Source organism: Haliotis cracherodii, unplaced genomic scaffold, assembly GCF_022045235.1.
Source record: "Haliotis cracherodii isolate W230 unplaced genomic scaffold, xgHalCrac1.p SCAF_6, whole genome shotgun sequence".
NCBI classification, from domain to species: Eukaryota; Metazoa; Mollusca; class Gastropoda; order Lepetellida; family Haliotidae; genus Haliotis; species Haliotis cracherodii.
The window spans coordinates 22,481,625-22,504,116 of NW_027266319.1; the positions used below are offsets into that span (position 1 = coordinate 22,481,625).

The 22,492-nt window shown below is 38.6% G+C and overlaps 1 protein-coding gene across 4 annotated transcripts in view; it reads left to right on the forward strand.

Moving 5' to 3' along the window:
* LOC139444883 (synapsin-like) overlaps positions 1 to 21,452 on the forward strand; it is a 92,717-nt gene extending 71,265 nt beyond the window's left edge. For 2 of the 4 annotated variants that reach the window (XM_071225887.1, XM_071225886.1), the window contains exons 6-13: positions 4,229 to 4,291; positions 8,487 to 8,629; positions 12,326 to 12,400; positions 13,106 to 13,208; positions 13,472 to 13,587; positions 14,853 to 14,987; positions 15,308 to 15,465; positions 15,828 to 21,452. In XM_071225887.1, the coding sequence (XP_071081988.1) occupies positions 4,229 to 4,291; positions 8,487 to 8,629; positions 12,326 to 12,400; positions 13,106 to 13,208; positions 13,472 to 13,587; positions 14,853 to 14,987; positions 15,308 to 15,465; positions 15,828 to 15,847 (813 nt within the window). In that variant the 3' untranslated portion in view covers positions 15,848 to 21,452. Of the gene's footprint in view, positions 1 to 4,228; positions 4,292 to 7,784; positions 7,928 to 8,486; positions 8,630 to 12,325; positions 12,401 to 13,105; positions 13,209 to 13,471; positions 13,588 to 14,852; positions 14,988 to 15,307; positions 15,466 to 15,827 lie in introns of all 4 variants that reach the window. The other 2 variants (XM_071225888.1, XM_071225885.1) reach the window with 1 other exon arrangement.
* Positions 21,453 to 22,492: the final 1,040 nt, after the last annotated feature.

The following is a 22,492-nucleotide window of genomic DNA, read 5'->3' on the forward strand; positions in this document are numbered from 1 at the left end:
TAACATGTTTCCGTGACCCTATAAGATATGACCAGTCTCTAAAAATGTTATTTGAAAAAAAAAGAATTGTGTCATTTTTCATCCTCCTGCCCTCCCACGAAAGGAACCCTTATAAATAATTAACACTCTTTCACTGTGTTATTTTTTTTCATGACACCCCCCTACCCCCAATTCCTTCACTGAAGCCAAGGTGGACATTATTGTCTGTTAACATTTACACTACTGTAAATAAGACTATCTGAAATCACATTCCAAAACATGTGTTTGACATTGAGTCATTAATGTTACTTCTTTCCTCAATATCAAAGGGACATGGGTGACCCGGTTGTCTAGGGCACCGCATTTCGCGATGCAGAGTCGTGCCCCTTTGTGCCCACAAGAAACCTATGATTATGGGTTTGAATCCCAGTTCTCCTTGGTGATGTTTCTAGGTTTGTCAGCACCATACCTTTGCTTGTGGGTTTCACCAAAGTGGTAAACATCTGAGACCTGCATCACTTCGGGCTTTCCTCTAGCATCAAACTGACACACCATTATACCCAACACACTCATTCACTGTTCACTATAAAAAAAGAGAAATATAGACAAAGATAGGAAATCTTAGCCCTGAAACATTGTTACAAACAATAAAAGAGATGTTATCCATAAAAGCTTCATGTTTCATGTTCTTACAAGTTCTAAATGCCCGTCAAAGACGAGAAGCAAGGATCTTCAGACAGTATTAGTAGGAACGATATCAGCAGCCACTGCCGGAGCCAGACCTGGCACGTACACACATTCCACGTCACTTCACTCCTCCACTAGTGTGGGAACATGTAGTATGTAGGAACATGCATGTAGTATGTAGGGACATACATAGAGGATATACGCATATAACTGCTGTGGCAGGAAATGACGACAACTTAGCATATCTTATTTAACATCGCAGTGTTTAGAATATCACTTATCTGTGCAGTAATATTATATTACTTAGAATAGTGGGTACAATACAATTTATAGCATCAGGATTCTTGTCATTTTGTGACTTGCAGTAATACACCACATATATATATGACTTAAATGATTCAATATTCTATTCAAATATTATTGTATTTGCTTTCTACTCTTGATTTTTATTGGCCATATTCTTTCAAAATAATATTGACCAAGTAAGTATTCTTGGTGCTAATGAGTAATTTATAAGACACACACAGCAATTATTGTTGATAATATACAGACATCATTGTTGATGTCATACAGACACTATTGTTGATGTCATACAGACACTATTGTTGATGTCATAAGGATACTATTGTTGATGTAATACAGACACCATTGTTGATGTCATATAGACACCATTGTTGATGTCATACAGACAATATTGTTGCTGTAATACCTACAATATTGTTGATGTAATACAGACGATATTGTTGATGTCATACAGACACTATTGTTGATGTCACACAGACACCATTGCTGATGTCATGCAGACACTATTGTTGATGTCACACAGACACCATTGTTGATGTCACACAGACACCATTGCTGATGTAATACAGACGATATTGTTGATGTCATACAGACACCATTGTTGATGTCATACAGAAACCATTGCTGATGTCACACAGACACCATTGCTGATGTCACACAGACACCATTGTTGATGTCATGCAGACACCATTGTTGATGTCATGCAGACACCATTGCTGATGTTCCACAGAAACCATTGTTGATGTAATACAGACGATATTGTTGATGTCATATAGACACCATTGTTGATGTCATACAGACACCATTGCTGATGTCATGCAGACACTATTGTTGATGTCACACAGACACAATTGTTGATGTCACACAGACACCATTGCTGATGTCACACAGACACCATTGTTGATGTCACACAGACACCATTGCTGATGTCATGCAGACACCATTGTTGATGTCATACAGACACCATTGCTGATGTCCCACAGAAACCATTGCTGATGTCATGCAGACACCATTGTTGATGTCATGCGGATGTCATTGCTGATATCATGCAGACACCATTGTTGATGTCATACAGACACTATTGTTGATGTCACACAGACACCATTGCTGATGTCATGCAGACACCATTGCTGATGTCACACAGACACCATTGCTGATGTCACACAGACACCATTGCTGATGTCACACAGACACCACTGTTGATGTCACACAGACACCATTGCTGATGTCACACAGACACCATTGCTGATGTCATGCAGACACCATTGTTGATGTCATACAGACACCATTGCTGATGTCCCACAGAAACCATTGTTGATGTCATGCAGATGCCATTGCTGATGTCACACAGACACCAATGTTGATGTCATGCAGACACCATTGTTGATGTCATGCAGATGCCATTGCTGATATCATGCAGGCACCATTGTTGATGTCATACAGACACTATTGTTGATGTCATACAGACACCATTGTTGATGTCATGCAGACACCATTGTTAATGTCATGCAGATGCCACTGCTGATGTAATAAGACACAATGTGTTATGACATCACAGTAGTGTATGATGCCACATCCTATCACTGTTAACTAATTTTAAAGTCTTGATAATGAAGACATTGTTTCATCTTACACACACAATACTATCGGTACATCATTGTTCAAAGATACTGTCACATGGGGCTTCTGGCTTGAATAACAATCCATGCTTGTTTTAAGAGTTGACTAAACTGATCGGGCGGTCAGGCTCTTAGAGCGGAATGATTATACACCACTGCAGTCATATACAGTCGATCCCCTTTATCTCGAATCTTGCAGGACTTCAAGATATCAGGACTTTTGAGTAAACGAGACATGAGTAGCAATATTATAGATCAAAGCAATGCGATTGCATACACAAGAAATTAAGAACTTGTGTCTGTGATGACAAATTAAAATGTATTTCACGGCAATGTTTAATAACAATTCTGACAGGTTATGTACAATATACATGTACCTTTTGAGGCATAGCAGCAATCACTATTTAATCTGTCCACTTGACAATGTATTGCAATGTGCTGAATTAAACAAGCAAACAAACAAACAAACAAACAAACATCGACGTTGCCATTGCTAAGATTGCTTCAATATGTCCTAGTTAAGATTTATCCTGTTTTGTTGAAGGAAACATCTCACCAGTGTGCATTTGTTCACAGTCTACTAAAATGATTTGAAAACGTATTCCAGTATTCCAAAAAAGAAAATAGAAAGCACATCAAGTGTGCAAAAATAAGTTTTATGGAATACACTATTGAATAAATTTGATTAATTTCCAAATCATGGTCATTCTATATAGTATGAATAAGTTGAACATTTTATATTTTTTATATAACAGTTAAGAAATTATGACATCTTTATAGTTATCACTGCATAGAGATTGCCCTTGTTTCTACCCAGGCTGATGCTTGGCATTAAGGGCTAAAACAAGGATTGGTTGGCTCGGAGTCGGTATACTGTGTCTGAGTGGGGTGTTCATGTTAACCTGTGGCAGGGTATCTCAGTGGACTAGCACTATAAGTCCAGACGACACTCACACAGGTGTATGCTCGTTGCAATGTAAGTGCAATAATCTTGAATGCAGTGTTGAACCCCACTTCACCACACCCCACAGTTACCACTGAGCAGTGATAGTAGTCACTACAATATAAGATACTATAAAGGGACCTACAGTATATGCTTATATTTACATATATTCACTGTTTCCACCTTCAATAAATGTCATTAGGGACTGACCAATTGATATCTGTGTGTGTGTTGGGTGTGTGTGTGTTGGGTGTGTGTGTGTTGGGGGCGTGTGTGTTGGGGGCGTGTGTGTTGGGTGTGTGTGTGTGTTGGGGGCGTGTGTGTTTGGGGGGTGGGGGTGGGGGCAGGAGGGTGGTGAGTGTTTGGATTTTGTATTGAGACTTCATACTTTTCAGCTGATGATGCAAAACCAGATATTATTTTAGTTATGTTATACTTTGAACTTAAATAAAAAAATTGAAACCTACTATAAATTTGGTGGCAGACAATTTCGCTTTTTTTAAGCATAATTATTTTTTTCAATCATTTTTTGAAAGTTTCTTTTTTTCCATAAAATCCATGCACCCATATCAATTGGTCAGCTCCTTCTGTTATTCAACGTTTGTATATGGATTAAGCACACCAATAACCATGTTTCTTTCTTCCAGATAAACATCCTGTTATTGGGGATGTTTTTATCCTCTTTTTTATGTTTCAGCTTATAACTCCAAAGTTCCCGGTGGTTGTGAAAATAGGCCACGCCCACTCCGGCCTGGGGAAGGTGAGATAAAACAGAAGGATCTTGTCTTTGCAACTCAATTTTTTAATCTTTTTCCTTAATCTTTAAAGACAGAAAAAAAACACTGTTCCATTATTTAAATTGGTATTTTTTGTCTGTTAACTGTGAAGTTGGTATTCTATAAAGGTACTGAAGTAATATAGATATATATATTGGGGTGGGCGGGTAGCCTAGTGGTTAAAGCGTTCGCTCGTCATGCCGAAGACCCGGGTTCGATTCCCGACATGGGTAATGTGTGAAGTCCATTTCTGGTGTCCCCCGCCGTGATATTGCTGGAATATTGCTGAAAGCGGCGTAAAGGCATACACACTCACTCACTAATATAAATAATACGACAGCATGCTGTAAACTTTGAAATCAGATATTTTATGAGGAGTACACACCAAATTCATTTACCTTTTTATTCAATTTTTTCATGTGATTAATCTACGATCAATAATCTCTAGTACTCAACTTTTGCTAGGGCTGTTCTGAGTGTCCTAAGTGCCTGGAGATGTTGACATATCAATAGATTTCAATGATGTCATTTGATTGACACATTTTCAATTTCATTTCAAGTCATCTAAGGTGTCACAAATCTCTGTGCAGAGTTGCTTCCCTTTGGAAATGCCAGATACATATGACCAATCATGTTTCTAGGTTTGTCTGCACCATACACATGGGTTTCACAAAAGTTGTAACATTTGCGACCTTCATTGGGCTTTCTTCCCACATCAAGCTGACATGCTGTGATATGACTGAAATACTGTTTAACTCAGCATTAATCCGGGGCGGTCGGGTAGCCTAGTGGTCAATGTGTAAAGCCCTTTTCTGATTTCCCCCGCCGTGATATTGCTGGATTATTGCTAAAAGCGGCGTAAAACCATACTCACGTCACGTCAATTATTGGGCCACTATGTTGGATGAAGTTAGTGGCTGATTGGTTATGTTGATATCTATTTAGGGAGAAATAAACTTCCAGGCAAAAAATGTATACACTTCAAATTTGGATTTGACCAAAATATTACAATCATTATCAAAACGTTTCTCGGCTGAAAACAGGCACTCACTCACTCACTCACCAACATTAATCCAACTCTCTCTCACTCATGACAATAAACACAAGTACACATTTTTATTTAGTTGTTCACTAAATCTGTAACAGTTTGAATGTCTGGGTATCTCAATCATTCAAACTGTTACAGATTTAGTGAACAGCTAATTAAAAATGTGTTCTTGTGTTTATTGTCATGAGTGAGAGGGAGTTGAATGTCTCAGTATCTCAATCAACCCGTAAAGATCCAGGGTAGAATAGATCTTCAGCAACCCATGCTTGTCGTAAAAGGTAACCATGCTTGTCGTAACAGGTGACTAACGGGATCGGGTACTCAGACTCGGTGACTTGGTTGATGCATGTCATCGATCCCAATTGCGTGTATCAATGCTCATGATATCAATCACTGGATTATCTGGTCCAGACTTGATTATTTACAGACTGCCGTCATATAGCTGGAATATTGCTGAGTGCGGCGTTAAACAACAAATAAACAAAACAAATAAACAGTATCTCGATCATAAGTTGGGACTTATATACAATAAAGAAAGGACTTATATACAATAAAGAAATCAAGGTAAGAGTCTTGCCCTCCTACATTTCAGACTATAACTATAGCGTGAAGATTGATTAGGAAAACTAAATTTGACATGCTTCCTATTGATTGTAAGAGCAGTTGAACATGGAACGTGTAATAGAATCCAATCAAACCAATATCAATAATCAATAACTATCAAATAAATCAGGTGTCTTTTCGGAAATTGCTTTCAATTTGTACCCATGATAGCTGAAAAGCCAAAAGTCATGAATTATTAAAAACGTGTATTATATCATAACCTGAATCAATCACTCATTAAGTATGAAGAAAATGTCATTCGTTTACAATGATTCAATTCACTGAAGTGTTAAACGTCTAAGACCTGCATCACTTCGGGCTTTCCTCCCACATTAAGCTGACATGCCGCGATATAACTGTAATACTATTAAAAGTGGCGTAAAACCCAACTCACTCACTCACTCACAATGATTCAACCTTGTATTTGAACTCAAATTTTCTCATTTCTATTTTAAGTGAATGTTTTTCAGCAAAAAATTATGTGCACAATGTATATGAGAAATGCATGAAAAGCATGTTGGAACAATACTTTCTGACCCAGTTATGAATAATATTTTCTTTCTGTCCTGTTAATCACTGTTGCAGCAGTTTCTGAGGTCATTTTGCTGTCAAATTTTCTCAGCTTATCTTGTATAAAGATGTGACAAAGTTAAACTGATGCTCTATGGTTGACCATGTTTACAAGGTATTTTGACTAAAGACGGGAGCTGTGGTATTTTCATCCTTGTGTACAATGTATCACAAAGTAGAAACGATATATGGATAACCACTTCTTTGATATACTGTCACAGCAACATTTCTGTATAGATCCCTATACCATTATCAAGGGGGGCACGGGTGGCCCAGTCATCTAAGGCGCCGCAATTTGCTGTGCAGAGTTGCGTCCATTGGCCACGCCAGAAACCTATGATCGTGGGTTCGAATCCCGATTCGCCCCGATTATGTTTCTAGGTTTGTCAGCACCATACCCGTGCTCGTGGGTTTCACCGAAGTGGTAAGCGTCTGAGACCTGCATCACCTCGGGCTTTCCTCCCACATTAAGCTGACACGCCGTGATATAACTGGAATAATGTTAAAAGGGGCGTTAAACCCAACTCACTCACTCACTCATCCTTACTGAAAGCAGAAGTAGTGAGTTCTCACCCACATACTCACTCACTCAAGCAGTCACCCAATAAATGTCTAGGAAACAATAGAATGCACCAATGAAGCAGACCTTATTCAACATTTTAATGACATGCTGCCTCTGAAACCATCTTTGTGACACAGGAAGTGTCTTTGCATCATATATATTTCGTAATCACAAATCACAAGGTATTTTTGTCCACTCGTGTTCAGTAACTACAAGAATGAAAGGCCAGTTGTCTAGGTGATCAAAAGTTTGGACTCTCTTGGTTTTTCAAGCTTGAAAATTGAATTCAGGATGGACCAAAACTATTTTTTATATTTTTCAGAATTTGTTGTTGAATATGCCAAAAGTTGGGAAGCAAAAAGTGAAAAGAACAAAAATTGTCAGGGTCAATTTAAGGTTAAATTCTTTTGACAGTTATCAGAAAAATGCAATAACAACATATATCTGGAATATTGCCGAGTGCGACATTAAAAAACAACAAAAAACACACACAGAAATAAAAATAATATTAGAATGAAAAAACTTAGAAATCCAGGATATTACTTTTGGTATATAAATGTGATAAATGTTCATTATTGGGTACACAAGGGGGATATAGTTAAAGTTGTTATGAAGAAGACTCGAAAGTAATCAATGACATTATTGACAGTTGTCAAGCCTTTTTTTAACCAATCACTGCTCTGTTATTGCCTAGGTGAAGATAGACTCTCCTCATTCATTTCAAGATATAGCAAGCGTGGTGGCGGTCACTAGATCATATGCCACTACTGAGCAGTTTATTGAAGGCAAATACGATATCCATGTTCAGAAAATTGGAAACAATTACAAAGCCTACTTGTGAGTCCTCTAGTGTGTGTTTCCATGGCTGTTTTTTATCACCACCAGATGTAATCGATGGAAGAATCAAGTGTCCATTCATTGAACTCTAATATGAAAAATTAATGTTTCCAAAATTTGGACAATTGAGGTTTGTAAATTTGTAAAACTATTTGAAATAGGCATGATAGGATTCTTGGCACTTCCATCTGTCTTTTTGATCCGATTGGTGCACCTTTGTGACATAAGTTGTTCAGTCAATGGGGATATGTGATGGGCTGATAAGGCCATATGACTTCCACCTTATCCTCAAAATGACATGATATTTTTTTTTAATTCTCGGACCTTTGGGATGTCAATAATTTTAAACTGAAATTTATGAAAAAAAAAAAAAAAAATTATTATTTTTTGGCGGGGGGGATTAAACCAGCATTGAAAATCATGACATTTGTAAAGAACGGCCTGTTACTTTTAAAATGACATCACATATCCCAAGAGCTTTTCCCAAGTTTTGCATGGGTGCATGGGATTTTGTTCCATTATTTTGCCTTTTACATCCATATGCCTTCTCTCTGCTCAGGTTAGACTAGGCAGCCATTATGATTTTCAAGACATAGCAGGGGTGGTAGCAGTTACCTCCTGTTATTCCACAACCGAACCCTACATTGACAGCAAATACGACCTTCACATTCAGAAGATAGGCAATAAGTACAAGGCATTCATGTAAGTCACATGACTGTTTGACCTAGTTCCATGGTGAAAGGGTATGACCTTTATGTAACCTTGACCCTAAATGACCTTGTTTTGATATTAATGCACCATGTATGGGCTTTAACTGAAAGTGTATTTTGTTTCTGGTTATTTTTGCATGAAAGTATGGCATGGTTTCTTTGATTTCAAAGCACTAAGGGGAATATTAAGGGGGAAAATTACATTTATTAATTTGGAATCAGAGTATGTAACCAATGTGCGTGTAGATTTCAGTGTGTTGCATAGAGATACATGGCAAAGTAAATCTGTCACTTTTTTTGAAAATATATAATCAAACTCAATCATCTTCCATGCAGTAAAGGGGAATAACACTGTTCTAAAGGGGAATAACCCCTGCTGTGTCAAATAAATATGTGTTTTGTCATATTTCAATGAGATTTGTAATCAAATTGTAAATTTGTCATTTCTTTTCGTAATAATTCTCTCATGTTTTTCTGTATTTCGAATATATAGACAATTTGATCAGTTTTATCTTCAAATGATTTATTCATTAGCACAAAGTATTTGAAAAGTGATTAAAAATCTCATTCTGCATTAATTTTAACGAGATTTTTCAAATCGGGTACATGTAAGCGTTGATACTTTAATGTAATGCTGGTAATACTACAGTGTGAAAAAACTTGTTATTGTTACGTTATTTCAGTTCAAGAACTTTACATTTTGCTCTAGAGTTTTTTATTTGTTTACATATGTGTAATGAGGTGTCCTTTTCGGGGTTGTATTACTATATGCAGACTAAAAGCTGCCGGTCCTTCCTTCCTGGTATGAACGCGAAAGATGCATGATATTTATGACAAGGGTCAAGGTCGGGTCACCATTCTAGCTGCCTGTTAGTGGTGTCGTACCTGAATGCACGGTGTAGCAGTAGTTCACGTAGCGTTGTTGGACAGATTACCGTCATTGTGGCGCCTCTAGACTAGACGAAGATGTTTGTCAGTAAAACACTTAGCTTCCTGTACTAATGAAAACATTCTCTGTCCATCTGAATGATTGGTGGCTTGTATTTGTTATAGCTATTGTTAAGGTAGGAATGTAACAAGTGTTCTGGTATGTGTCTGTTATGACCTTTGAACAACTTGTTTTCTTATCATGGGTGTGGGGCACGGGTGGCCCAGTCGTCTAAGGCGCCGCGATTCGCTGTGCAGAGTTGCGTCCCCTGGACACGCCAGAAACCTATGGTTGTGGGTTCAAATCCCGGTTCACCCCGATTATGTTTCTAGGTTTGTCAGCACCATACCCGTGCTCGTGGGTTTCACCGAAGTGGTAAACGTCTAAGACCTGCATCACTTCTGGCTTTCCTCCCACATTAAGCTGACACGCCGTGATATAACTGGAATACTGTTAAAAGGGGCGTTAAACCCAACTCACTCACTCACTCACTCACTTATCATGGGTGTGGTAATGTTTTAATGTGACCTGGATCTGTGTTCAGGTTACTAAATACAAACATGTTTCAAATTTTATCAAATGCATGCCACATGTGTAAGTGCATGAACCTTTTATGCGAAATCCTGAAATATGTAATAGCTGTTTACTATATTCACTCTAGCTGTTAAAGGATTTCGGGGCAGAATATCCCCAGCATCTTATTTGCATTTGTGTGGGATCCTGTGGCCAAAGAGGCCCCCCACACCCTATGATTTCCTCTCTGTAGGATTTTCGGTCAGAATAGGTCCCCAAAACCTTGAATGAATGTGGGATTCTCAGTCAGAGTAGGTTCCCAACACCAAATGTTCAATGTCTCTCTGTGGGGTTCTCGGTCAAAATAGGTCCCCAACACCCTATGTGTTCCTCTCTGTGGGATTCTCAGTCAAAATAGGTCCCCCAACACCCAATGTTCGATGTCTCTCTGTTGGATTATCAGGCAAAATTTACTTTATTCACTCTAGCTGTTAAAGGATTTCGGGGCAGAATATCCCCAGCATCTTATTTGCATTTGTGTGGGATCCTGTGGCCAAAGAGGTCCCCAACACCCTATGTTTTCCTCTTTGTGGGATACTCGGTCAGAATAGGTCCCCAACACCCTATGTGTTCCTCTCTGTGGGATACTCGGTCAGAATAGGTCCCCATCAACCTATGTTTTCCTCTCTGTGGGATACTCGTTCAGAATAGGTCCCCAACACTCTATGTTTTGCTCTCTGTAGGATACTCTGTCAGAATAGGTCCCCATCAACCTATGTTTTCATCTCTGTAGGATACTCGGTCAGAATAGGTCCCCATCAACCTATGTTTTCCTCTCTGTGGGATACTCAGTCAAAATAGGTCCCCATCAACCTATGTTTTCCTCTCTATAGGATACTCAGGTTGAATAGGCCTCCAGCATCCCATGTTTGGTGCTGACTACTGAAGATCATATGGCCATGCTATTTGTTGCTCCGTGTCATTTGCATCTGACTTAAAATGAAGAAAATAGAGCAGGGTATACAGCACAATACAATCAAAACATAATATAAACAGGATATAATCCAGGATGGCTGTTGTAAAACTTTGCCCAGTTGACTAAGCCACAGTTCACTGTAATGTGTTCCATCCCTTTTACCATACCATGTCCCAACTTGAGTGTAAAAAGTACAGCTAACCAGCTTCGGTGGCAGAGAGACCAGTGATGTCATTTGATTGTGACATCATGGAAACTGATGATGTCACAATGGCCTGCAAAGCATTGTTATGTAATTTCATTATTGTAATATGTCCTAGTGATCTCACCCAAGCAATATCTCCTGTGGATGGTAAATGACAATTGCAGATGTCATTAATGACATGACAAGGCTTTGGCAGAGGTCATTATCTATATTAAATTGTAAGGTAGATGTTTGTGTACAAATAGAGTTTGTAAGGGCTCTTTCTTGAGCAGAGGCAATAGTATATTGCTGCTGTTGTTTGTTTGTTTGTTTATGTGTGATGTCACTTCTTTTAGTTTATGCATCATCATCATCATCATCATCATCATCATCATCATATAGTCTTGCTCTGTATTAATATACCACTGCACATGCTTTGAATCCATTTAAATGTCGATGTATTTGCCTGACTTTTTTTTAATCTCAGTTCATCTCTTCACTCATTCTACCCTGATTGATTTGACATTATCAATATTACCTATACAATAATGTATACAATAATACATGTTATAACATTTTATCATATAATGTCATCTGTTGTGACATTTAATGTTGGATGCCTTTACAATAGTGTTTTGAATAATATTGATTCATTACCTATCATATTTCATGTTTGCTTATTTCAAGAACTGTCAGTTAGTGTTGAAATTATCTATAGAATTTAAACAATATAGCATAACAATATAGCATCATTCTTATGTATGTGTTACACATGTTTTACCATTGTATACTTCACTGCAGATAACTCCAATGAGAATTAGAGGGAGAGATAGCACAATGGAGAGTGTGTCTACTTGTCAGGCAGTGGGCATGGGTTTGAGCCAATGCATCATTAAAACTGGTGAAGCCAATATTTTGTATCCTCTAGCTGCAAGAGTGCTGACATGGCAAAATGCCCACCTCACTGCCTCACTGTAAACAGTGTGTAGTACAGGTTGCCCAGCTACACTGTGAGTGATGGTTTCCCTGTGCCCAGTTTTGTTCTGCTGAGCACTGCTGCCACTAACCTAGTTGTTCCTGACTGCAGGAGGAAGTCAATATCAGGGAACTGGAAGGCTAACACAGGATCAGCCATGTTAGAACAGATCGCCATGAATGAGAGGTAAGGGTCATGTCATGTGAAGGGTAAAACACGCTCCCAAGGGTTTGTTTGATGTGTGAACATTAGCGAGAGGTAGCAGTGCTACACCTATTATGCTATACCTGTACATTTAACAAATATAATTAGTAGAACCTATGCAGCCTCCACCATTATCTTCAGTCTTCTATAGCAAAGTAGATGCAGACTCTTGCAGTATGTAAGGCTGGATATATGGGTACATTAATGTATATGTTCTCTGCAAAGATTCAAGGCTTGGGTACATTAATGTATATGTTCTCTGCATAGATTCAAGGCTTGGGTACATTAATGTATATGTTCTCTGCTTAGATTCAAGGCTTGGGTACATTAATGTATATGTTCTCTGCATAGATTCAAGGCTTGGGTACATTAATGTATATGTTCTCTGCTTAGATTCAAGGCTTTGGTACATTAATGTATATGTTCTCTGCATAGATTCAAGGCTTGGGTACATTAATGTACATGTTCTCTGCTTAGATTCAAGGCTTGGGTACATTAATGTATATGTTCTCTGCTTAGATTCAATGATTGAGTACATTAATGTATATGTTCTCTGCATAGATTCAAGGCTTGGGTGCATTAATGTATATGTTCTCTGCTTAGATTCAATGATTGAGTACATTAATGTATATGTTCTCTGCATAGATTCAAGGCTTGGGTGCATTAATGTATATGTTCTCTGCTTAGATTCAAGATATGGGCAGACGAATGTGCAGAAATGTTTGGAGGGCTTGACATGGTGGCTGTGGAAGCAATACAAGGCAAGGATGGGAAAGAGTACATCATTGAGGTGAGTTGAATGTGTCTGGTTAATGTGATGAGATTAGCATGGTGAGTTTAGTGAATGTACTTAGGCTTCTACAGGTAAGACTTCAGTATACCATTAAGAAACCTTTACATCATTGTCAAAGGGCGTTATTCAGTACTGACATTTGGGCATTTAAGGATAATCAAAACGATCTATGCTTTGTATGTTAGACTAAATTGGGTACTGGGATACTTTGTGGATTACATATCCTGTGTGGATTGTGTTCATCATATGTATCGCTGCAGGTGAATGGATCATCCATGACGCTGCTGGGAGAGACGCAGGAGGAGGACCGCAGACACATAGCCGAGCTGGTTCTCGGCAAGATGCAGATCTATTGTCGACCCACTCCAACAATGAGGTTAGTCCCTGAGGAGGGAGAGGAGGAAGGGTCACAGAGCCAGGGTGGAGGGAGGGGATGTTGAAACCAGGGAGGGAGATGCCAGGGAGGAGGGAGGCGATGAGAGGGCCAAGGAGGAGATAGGGGACAAGAGGGTCAGGGAGGGAGGTGTCAGGGTGGAAGGAGGCGACGAGAGGGCCAAGGAGGAGATGGGGGCCAAGGGGGCAGGGACGGAGGTGCCAGGGAGGAAGGAGTCGATGAGAGGGCCAAGGAGGAGATATAGGACAAGGGGCCCAGGGAGGGAGGTGTCAGGGTGGAAGGAGGCGACGAGAGGGCTAAGGAGGAGATACAGAACAAGGGTGCAGGGAGGAGGAAGGCGACGAGAGGGCCAAGGAGGAGATAGAGGACAAGGGGCCCAGGAAGGGAGGAGCCAGGGAGGAGGGAGGCGACGAGAGGGCCAAGGAGGAGATAGGGAACAAGGGGGCAGGGAGGGAGGAGCCAGGGAGGAGGGAGGCGACGAGAGGGCTAAGGAGGAGATAGGGGCCAGGGAGGAGGGAGGGGACACTGGAGCCTGGAATGGAGGTGCCAGGGAGGAGGGAGATGACAAGCGGGCCAAAGAGGAGATAGAGGACAAGGGGGCAGGGAGGGAGGTGCCAAGGAGGAGGGTGACGAGAAGAAGGCCAAGGAGGAAATAGAGGACAAGGAGGCAGGGAGGGAATGATGGAAGAGAGGGCTAGAGAAGAGGGAGGAGGGAAGTGCAGGAGGGGGCAGGGAGGAATTACGAGATGAGTGGCCCAGGGAGGGGATAGGGTAACAAAGCCAAGGATGTATGGGGTGAGAGGGCCAGAGAGGAGTGAAAGGGTCAGGGAAGAGGGAGAGGATAATAAAGGAGAGGAGGAGGGATTGGACGAGAGGGCCAAGAAGGGATGAGATAGCTGGAGAGAAGGGACTGCCAAAACGATGTCCTCACAAGAGGTTTGCTGTTTCCATTGTTACAATGCACTGTGAGAACAATGAGCAATTGCACCCTAGTTATAAGTAATATTTGTGCAATATCATAGCCGAGGACACAAGCCCTATGCTTAACATGTTATATAAGCCCCTGAGGGGAACTGACCCCAGCCATCTCAGTTGGAAAGTTCTTACATGCATCACAGTCCAATGTTATCTTGGCTAGGGTAGAAAATTGGTTGTGATAGATTTCACTTTATCCATTGAATCATATTCTATATTATTTGGATGATTTTGTTGTGGACACATCATGTCTGTGTATTCTGTGTTGCCAGCAAGACGTCAAGTACAGGAGGATTAATGCACTATGCCATGAACGGCAGCCAGGACCGCATGGGTCCCAACCAACCGATGTCACAGCAACAACAGCAGATGCAACAGAATCAGATGTCCCAGATGGCAGGCAACAAGTGAGTGGTAACCATAGGGAAACTGACAGTATCTTTGTCATCAATTTCTGTATGCAAAGTAGTTTCCATATTGTTGACATTTTGAACATTTTCAAAAATTATTTCATTTGGTAAAGAGGCTTCAGGAAGTTTGAATCATGTTGGACAAACAACACTTTTCTATTTATGATCTAGATCAGCAATGAACACTGTTCCTACATACATAAATACAATGCCTAGCTCCTAGCTATTTACAGCATCGGACCTTCACTGAAAACTGGCATAAAACTATAAGGTCTGGTCTCCCACTATCTACCCTCATGTTACCTGTGTCCATTCAGCCCACAGGGGAATCCTGCCAATGCTAGAGGACCAGGAATGATGCCAATCGGAGGTCAAGGTCAGACGGGCCCCTCACCCATGCCCCTGCCCCAGGTCGGACGCAACCAGAGCATGGATGAAGAGGACACCATGAAGAATTTGAGGAAGACATTTGCAGGTGGGCCGTGTTCAGGTTCAGCTTCATGACCTAAGGGGAGGTAACTCCAGTACTTTGGATGAGTTCTTTGGAAAAGAAACAGATACTATCACTTGTTTATTGGAAACTTAAATCAGAAATTTTATTCAGCAATTTGACCACAGAATCAGGACCTTGATCAAAACAGTGTGTGTTGTGATGGGACTATCATAGCTCCATAGTTTAACACAGACGTCTGACTGTCGAAGAATTAGAAATACCCTGTGAATGAGATCCTGTCATGTCCTTCTCTGAAGAGAGGAAGCACTCTCAAAGGAACTGATCTTTGAAGTGTTTATGCAGATTTAGATGTATTTCATTTTCCTGTGTTTCTATATTGACAGGAATCTTCGGTGACATGTAAGAAAAACACCTAGTATTACATGGAAGTATGTCAGAAGTCCATCGGGCATACATGAAGCAAGGCCCTAGACATCAACTGTGTCACATTTATGCTGCAACAGTTCTGCAACAGTGCTGCGACAGAGCTACACCTAAACTGCAACATGACTACAACAGTGCTGAAATAGGTTTGTAACAGGGGTGTAACAAAGCTGTGAAATGGCTCTGGTAGCCCTACAACATCCCTCCCTATAGCAGTGCTGAAACATTAGTGCTGAAGTGCTGATGTACACCAGAACAGCTCTGTAATAGCACTGCTCCAGAACCGTCACAGTCCTGCAATACCGCTGCATCCCAACCTGCAGAATCCCGTCTTCAGTATAACAGTTGTGTTAGACTAGCATATATTACAGATATCATGTAGTCATTTAGTCAAGGGATATCTTCAAAGGTTTTATCTTTTCAAATATGTTTTTCATCTAGAACCCTTGTGCTCACTTCATGATGATGCAAACAAACTGTGGTCAGTTTCCACTTATGTTGATGAATTCAAAGGCGTGAGATGAAAATATTTATTTGAAAACTGAACTTTGGGGAACCCATGAACCACGAGCTGATTGTGTAGTGTAGGACCTCTACTGTTTTGAAATTGTTGAAAGATGTAATCTATACTTTGGGACTGTCTCAGTCTTTGTAGAATTGATCAATATATGTCAACATTCCATATGGATTAATCTACTCTGCCACTTTTACTGGGTTTCTCCCAATCTTGCTGTTTCTCTACTGTAACCTGTTACAGCTTATTTGTTACAGAATTCAAATTCTAAATCGCATCTTTGAAGGAAATTATCCTTTTGCCTGTAAATATAAAACCAAGGGTTCCAGCTATGCTACATCTTGTATGTTCTTTCCCGGTATACGGGAATGCTGTTGTAAATGTCACGCAATAGTGGGTGATTCCATTGTGATAGTCACGTGATATTATCGCGATAATGCATCAAAAGTGTCGCAATAATAACAAGATAGTGCCGCATTAATGGCAGAAATTTGTTGGGAAAGTACTTATGAAATGTATGCATGTAGCTAATCAAACACTGTGGTAGATGATCATGTGATACCATTCAACCTATAAATAGGATTTTGTTGATTCCTCAAAGCTCAAGTTAGCTCAAATATATTTACAATACGTCAGTTTAGCCAACATCACCAGCATGTATGGATGGCTTATTTATACTTGTGGATGTATCCGTTAGAGGAATACATTCTTGATCAAGGTGCTTCAACTGAGGTTAATTTGAACTAGAATTGTTATGTCTTCACTGTGAGAGTTTATATTAAGATGTGCTGAAGTAGGTCGACATATTGTGTAGGCGTACACTAGCTCCAGATATGTGTAGATGCTGCCAGTGTTGTACATGACGCTGGTGAGAACCAGTTAATACTAAAACCACACCCTACCTGGGACATATCTCATGTTTTGCAGTAGGAAATGGAGGTTCATATTTCTTTGAGTCATTGTGATTTCTTCTTTGTAAAATCTTATTTATTCTTAAGACTCATCAAGTTAATGTAACGTCTTGTTCTATGGATTTTTCTTAAACATTAAATACGCCGAGTGGCAGGAGATAAACATACTGGTTTGAGAAATTATCTAATACCTTCTGTAGATGAGGCACATCCCTGAAACAAGGAAATTGCTACGGTAGCTTTATGTCCAAAAAAATGTGAAGAGTCTTCTCTATTGCGGTAAATTAAAGAAGTTGTTATCTATAAATTGCGTCAAACTCTAAGAAATGCCTATCAAATAGGAGTCTTCTGCCAAACCTTATATGATAGAAACAGTCACTGTGCTGAAAGCTAATAAAATTGATCATTTTAGGAATATAAATATTATTGATACTGGTATTATTTTATATTTTGACTGCTGATTAAAATTCAATTTATGATTTTTATATTGGTCAGTTTTGTGACATATTGAACAATGTCAATATGGTTTAAGAGTATCATGTATCTATAATCACATTAATTAACAGTTCTAGTTTCTTGTCTGATAGCCATGGTGTAGACATATACCATTATTTGATTAAATTTGATCTTATGTTAAGCACTGACCAATTAACTACTCAGAAATTGCCCATATTATTAAACATGTTGATAACAGTAGATCAGGGGAGCTAACTCTTGAACCACCATGCTGTAGTAGGATAATTAGTAAAGGACAGTGTGTTGAAGGGTTCAAACCTACCAAATGACAAATATCATTTATGAAATAAACTTGTTCTTTTTTATTTACATTAGTATACTGTACTGATCCCAGCAGTGTATATAAACAGATGCCAATCTTTGCTCATAGATCTTATGTAGAAGTTGACTAGGGATAGATATATGCAACATAGATACTTCAATTATTTGCATTCAAAGTTGTATATTATGATTCCAGATATTTTGTATATATTTGTGTGGTCATGTGCATTTTATTTCATATGTCATCTTTTCATAATCAAATAACATGATGATTTCTTATCTCCTTATGTAGTTGTAGACAGCAGAGGGTGTAACAGTAAAAGCTGATGTGAGATTAAATACCATTGGTGTTATTATCACACTACGTAGGTGTTGTCATTTTAATAATACATGTGTAATTTAGCAGTAATTTGTATTCATTTCCCATTTTTAGTGGAACCTTTGCAATAAAATATTTGTTTCCAAATGTTTAGTGAAATCAAAAATTTCTAAACTCTCGCTACATGTGTAGGTCCCTTTAGAGAAATTGTTTACTTGAGAATAAATTTTCTTATTTATCTCCGTATCAGTAATCAACATCCTAAGGTTTAAAGAGGTTAGTTCCAGCATTAGCATGAAAATTTGCCTATTTGCTTTCAAATTTGAAAATGTTTCCTCACCTTTTTCATAACTTTTTTTTTTTAAGTGTAAAACTGAAATTAAACACCTTAATGCAGACTTTCATCACTGAACCATATGTACAGAGCATTAGAAACCGTATAGCCAAATTGGCTGATAATATTTTGGTAATAAAACAAAAATGAAATACAGAAATGTATTACAATACAAATAATAATCAGCATGTGTAAACAGTGTTACAGGTGTTAACTGCAAGTTTCATTTTCATCCTACATCTCCATAAAGTTCAAGGTCAGTAGCCACAGATAACTCTAACCCAGTACCACTTCCCCATCCATAATGCATCAAACATATCTGCTGCTGGAAACAAACCAAATGTGTATATGAAGATACACCAACATATAGAGTAACATACAAGCACTGGAGAAATAACTTCAATATATTTCTGTATCATTTAGTTACAACTTTTTTGCAAATAACTTGAAAATCTATTTATGAACTGAATTTGAAGGCTTGGTTGTGTTATATCACTATTTATGTCTTATTAAATGTTAGATAACTGAATAAGGTGATTACCCTACGACATTTGCGCCTCTAGATATTTGATTTTCTAGCTGTCCAGTTGACAAGGGATGCAAACATGGGACCAATTTTCATTTGAACTTTGTGTAAATAAGGAAAGTTGGTGTCAACGATTGACGATAATGATAAATGTTCTGTTTGGGTGTCGTGTGTAATTTTAATAACTGAATGTGTTAATGCTTTTTATAGCTCAATGTATGCATAAGTACTTTAATAGTGATTGAGTGCTTTTTTATTGTGTTAATGCATCAAAAATTTGCTTTAAAAGTGTTCCCTAGTGTCATTTGTGCGATGTTCCCTAGTCTCCTCCTAGAGTATGCAAAGCATTCCACTTGAAGTGTTCCTGGAACGCAGGGTGTTCCTGCAATGCAAGGTGTTCCTACAATGCTGTAGTGCCATATATTCACAGCATTAGTTACGATTGTAGCTTCCAGATGTAGTTTTAGATTAAATCAGACAGGATTATCCCAAGTTTGATTGATCTGTTTCCTCCAGATTAAGCCCTATGACACCATTTTTTTGTTGCAGTTGATTCTGAGCCAAGAATTCACTGGCTATTCTGAACATTCATTTTAATGAGGAAAAAACAGACACAACTATAGTTAATTATGCAAATTATTGGGATTATATATCAACTATGACATGGTGTAATTCGGAAAAAATCACTTGAATCTTTTGATTAGGAAGTAGAATCAACTCAGCCTTTTGGGTCTCGTTGATTCTATTTCTGGAATCAAGAGATTCTCATGACTTCTCCGTTACATATATAGTATATGTCTCATCAAAGACACTGCACTGTGCTGATTGACTATCTGTAATAATGTTTAGGGTTGACATGATACAGAGTGTGTGTTTGCAGTTATACGCTTTCAACATATTCTTTTCCCATCACAATCCATCATCAGTTCTTCAGGGGTATGCATTCACCATGTTGCTGGTGTCTATAGATCTGTGAAGTATTGAGGAAGGTCAGTCACAATCACATTGAATATACCGTATTCGATGTAATAAGCGCCCAGGGCGCTCTCAAAATTAGGAATAGGGGGCTCTTATTAGAATAAAATTTTGGTGAGAAAAAAATACAGAGTTGAAAGATCGTAAATTTCATGATTTATGGTGACAGCCTAAAAAGAAACAAAAGAAAAGTCTGTGCGTATTATACACGACAGATATATTTTCCAGAATTTAATTGCCCATAATTAAGTGTGCATATAACACACGAGTGCATATTATACACGAATAAATAAGTGTTCATTGATCAATCGGAAGGGGTGCTAATTGGGATTGTTCACTAGCCAATATATTAGCAAATATTGCCATGGGCCCTTATTAGAGCGGGGCAGTTATTACGTCGAATACGGTATTTCAAAACTTAAAGAAAAAATGAATAGGATATTCATGGTGTTCGATTCAGCACATCGCAATTCAAATTTACTTTATTGGAGATGTGTGTCCTGCTCTGTTGTTTGGAGGATTCTATCTAGTGTTTTCACAGCTTGATAGAGCGAACCTTTTGTACATAACTTGTTATCATTGTTGCTTTGTTATTGTAAAATATATACATATCTAAAGTTTGTATAATTATTTTGTTTGTTTTGGATTATCATACTTTTGTTATGTATATGTTTACTGTTTTACAATCAGAAAACAATCTGAATAAACAAGGTCACACAATAGATTGAATATAATATACATATCTGTGATGAGACATTCCTGAAACAGATACTTATCCATCGTGGGACAACATGTACAAGAACGGTACGGAAACTGGAAAAAGCATTTACATTCCCTTCAAAGGTAAAAAAATCAGCAAGTAATTGATATCAAATATATGATGTCCTTGTTATTTTTAATTTGTATGCTGTTTACATAAAATATGTTTCATAGAACTTCTTATCTCAGATGTAATTCCTTTTGTTTAAATATTTACAGTATTGTTTAGATTTATGCATTTTCCATTCACTTTAAAGGTAAACACAGACAACTGTGTGTAGGTTTAGAACATTCCCTGTGAAGAAATGTGATGTGCTACAATGTGTTTCAATGCTATACGGTATAAGGAGTTTGAAGGTGTCAAGTTTCATTACTTATTTGTTGTCATACAGCTGGAATATTGCTGAGTGTGGCATTATACAGCAAACAAACAACACAAAACCACATCACCTCCTCTCAACTCAACATCACCCACACTATTAACTGTCCTGTCTATACAAGTGTAGTGGCCATTAAATTTCCGAGTCCCGTGAGGGGATTGGAACCACGGACCTTCTGATCCGAGGTTGGACGCCTTGTCCACATGACCAAAGAGGTTAACCCTGTCAGCAAGCTGACAAGGTAAGGATGTCATCTATGGGATGACTCCACGCCCTGCTACACAAGCATTCACACATGTCAGCCACAAAAGATTACACTACTAACTGTCCTGTCTATACAGGCATTCACTTGGCACCCACATTGGATCACACTACTAACTGTCCTGTCTATACAGGCATTCATATGTCAGCCACAAGAGATTACACTACTAACTGTCCTACCTATACACACATTCATGCGTGTCATGATAAACTCAAGTTTGATTACATCAATTACAATAAGCACACATAGGGAAGATGCAGATTAACAAGAGATGAATATTGTCATCATTTATTGAAGCTAGTCCTTTTATCACATTGGCATTGTCCAGGCCAAACTACTTATTCCATGTATATTTGGTGTTTCCTATGTGATAACATCCTAAGATGTTGGTGTTCAGTGATGTTCACATAGTGACTCTCACACAGCTTTATGATCAAACATTGTATACTTTTACTGAGAGAATGTTAGCCCTTGAAACTTTGATGAAGGTCACATCTTAGGACTACTAGACACTGGGACTGTCCTGCTCAATAACAATGTGGTACACTACTATATCATAAACATGTCCTGCCTCACTGGTGACTCTGGTCACAAATACATGCAAGGCAAGTCAAGTGTTGACCTGTTCAAACACAGAACATTAATCAAAATTGGGAATTGCATTGGATATCATTTTGGTCACTAATGCCTCAGATTTGGAAGTGTCCCCCAATTGTCTACAATTTTGAAATATTTACTAAGACCTTGTATGCTGCAACTACTTAATAGTATTATTCTTAATGTGTTTCAAAGTTTATTTCGAGTCCCAATATAAAACCAAAAATGAATTTACAATAACATTATAAGGTGTCCAAAGTAAATTAGAGGT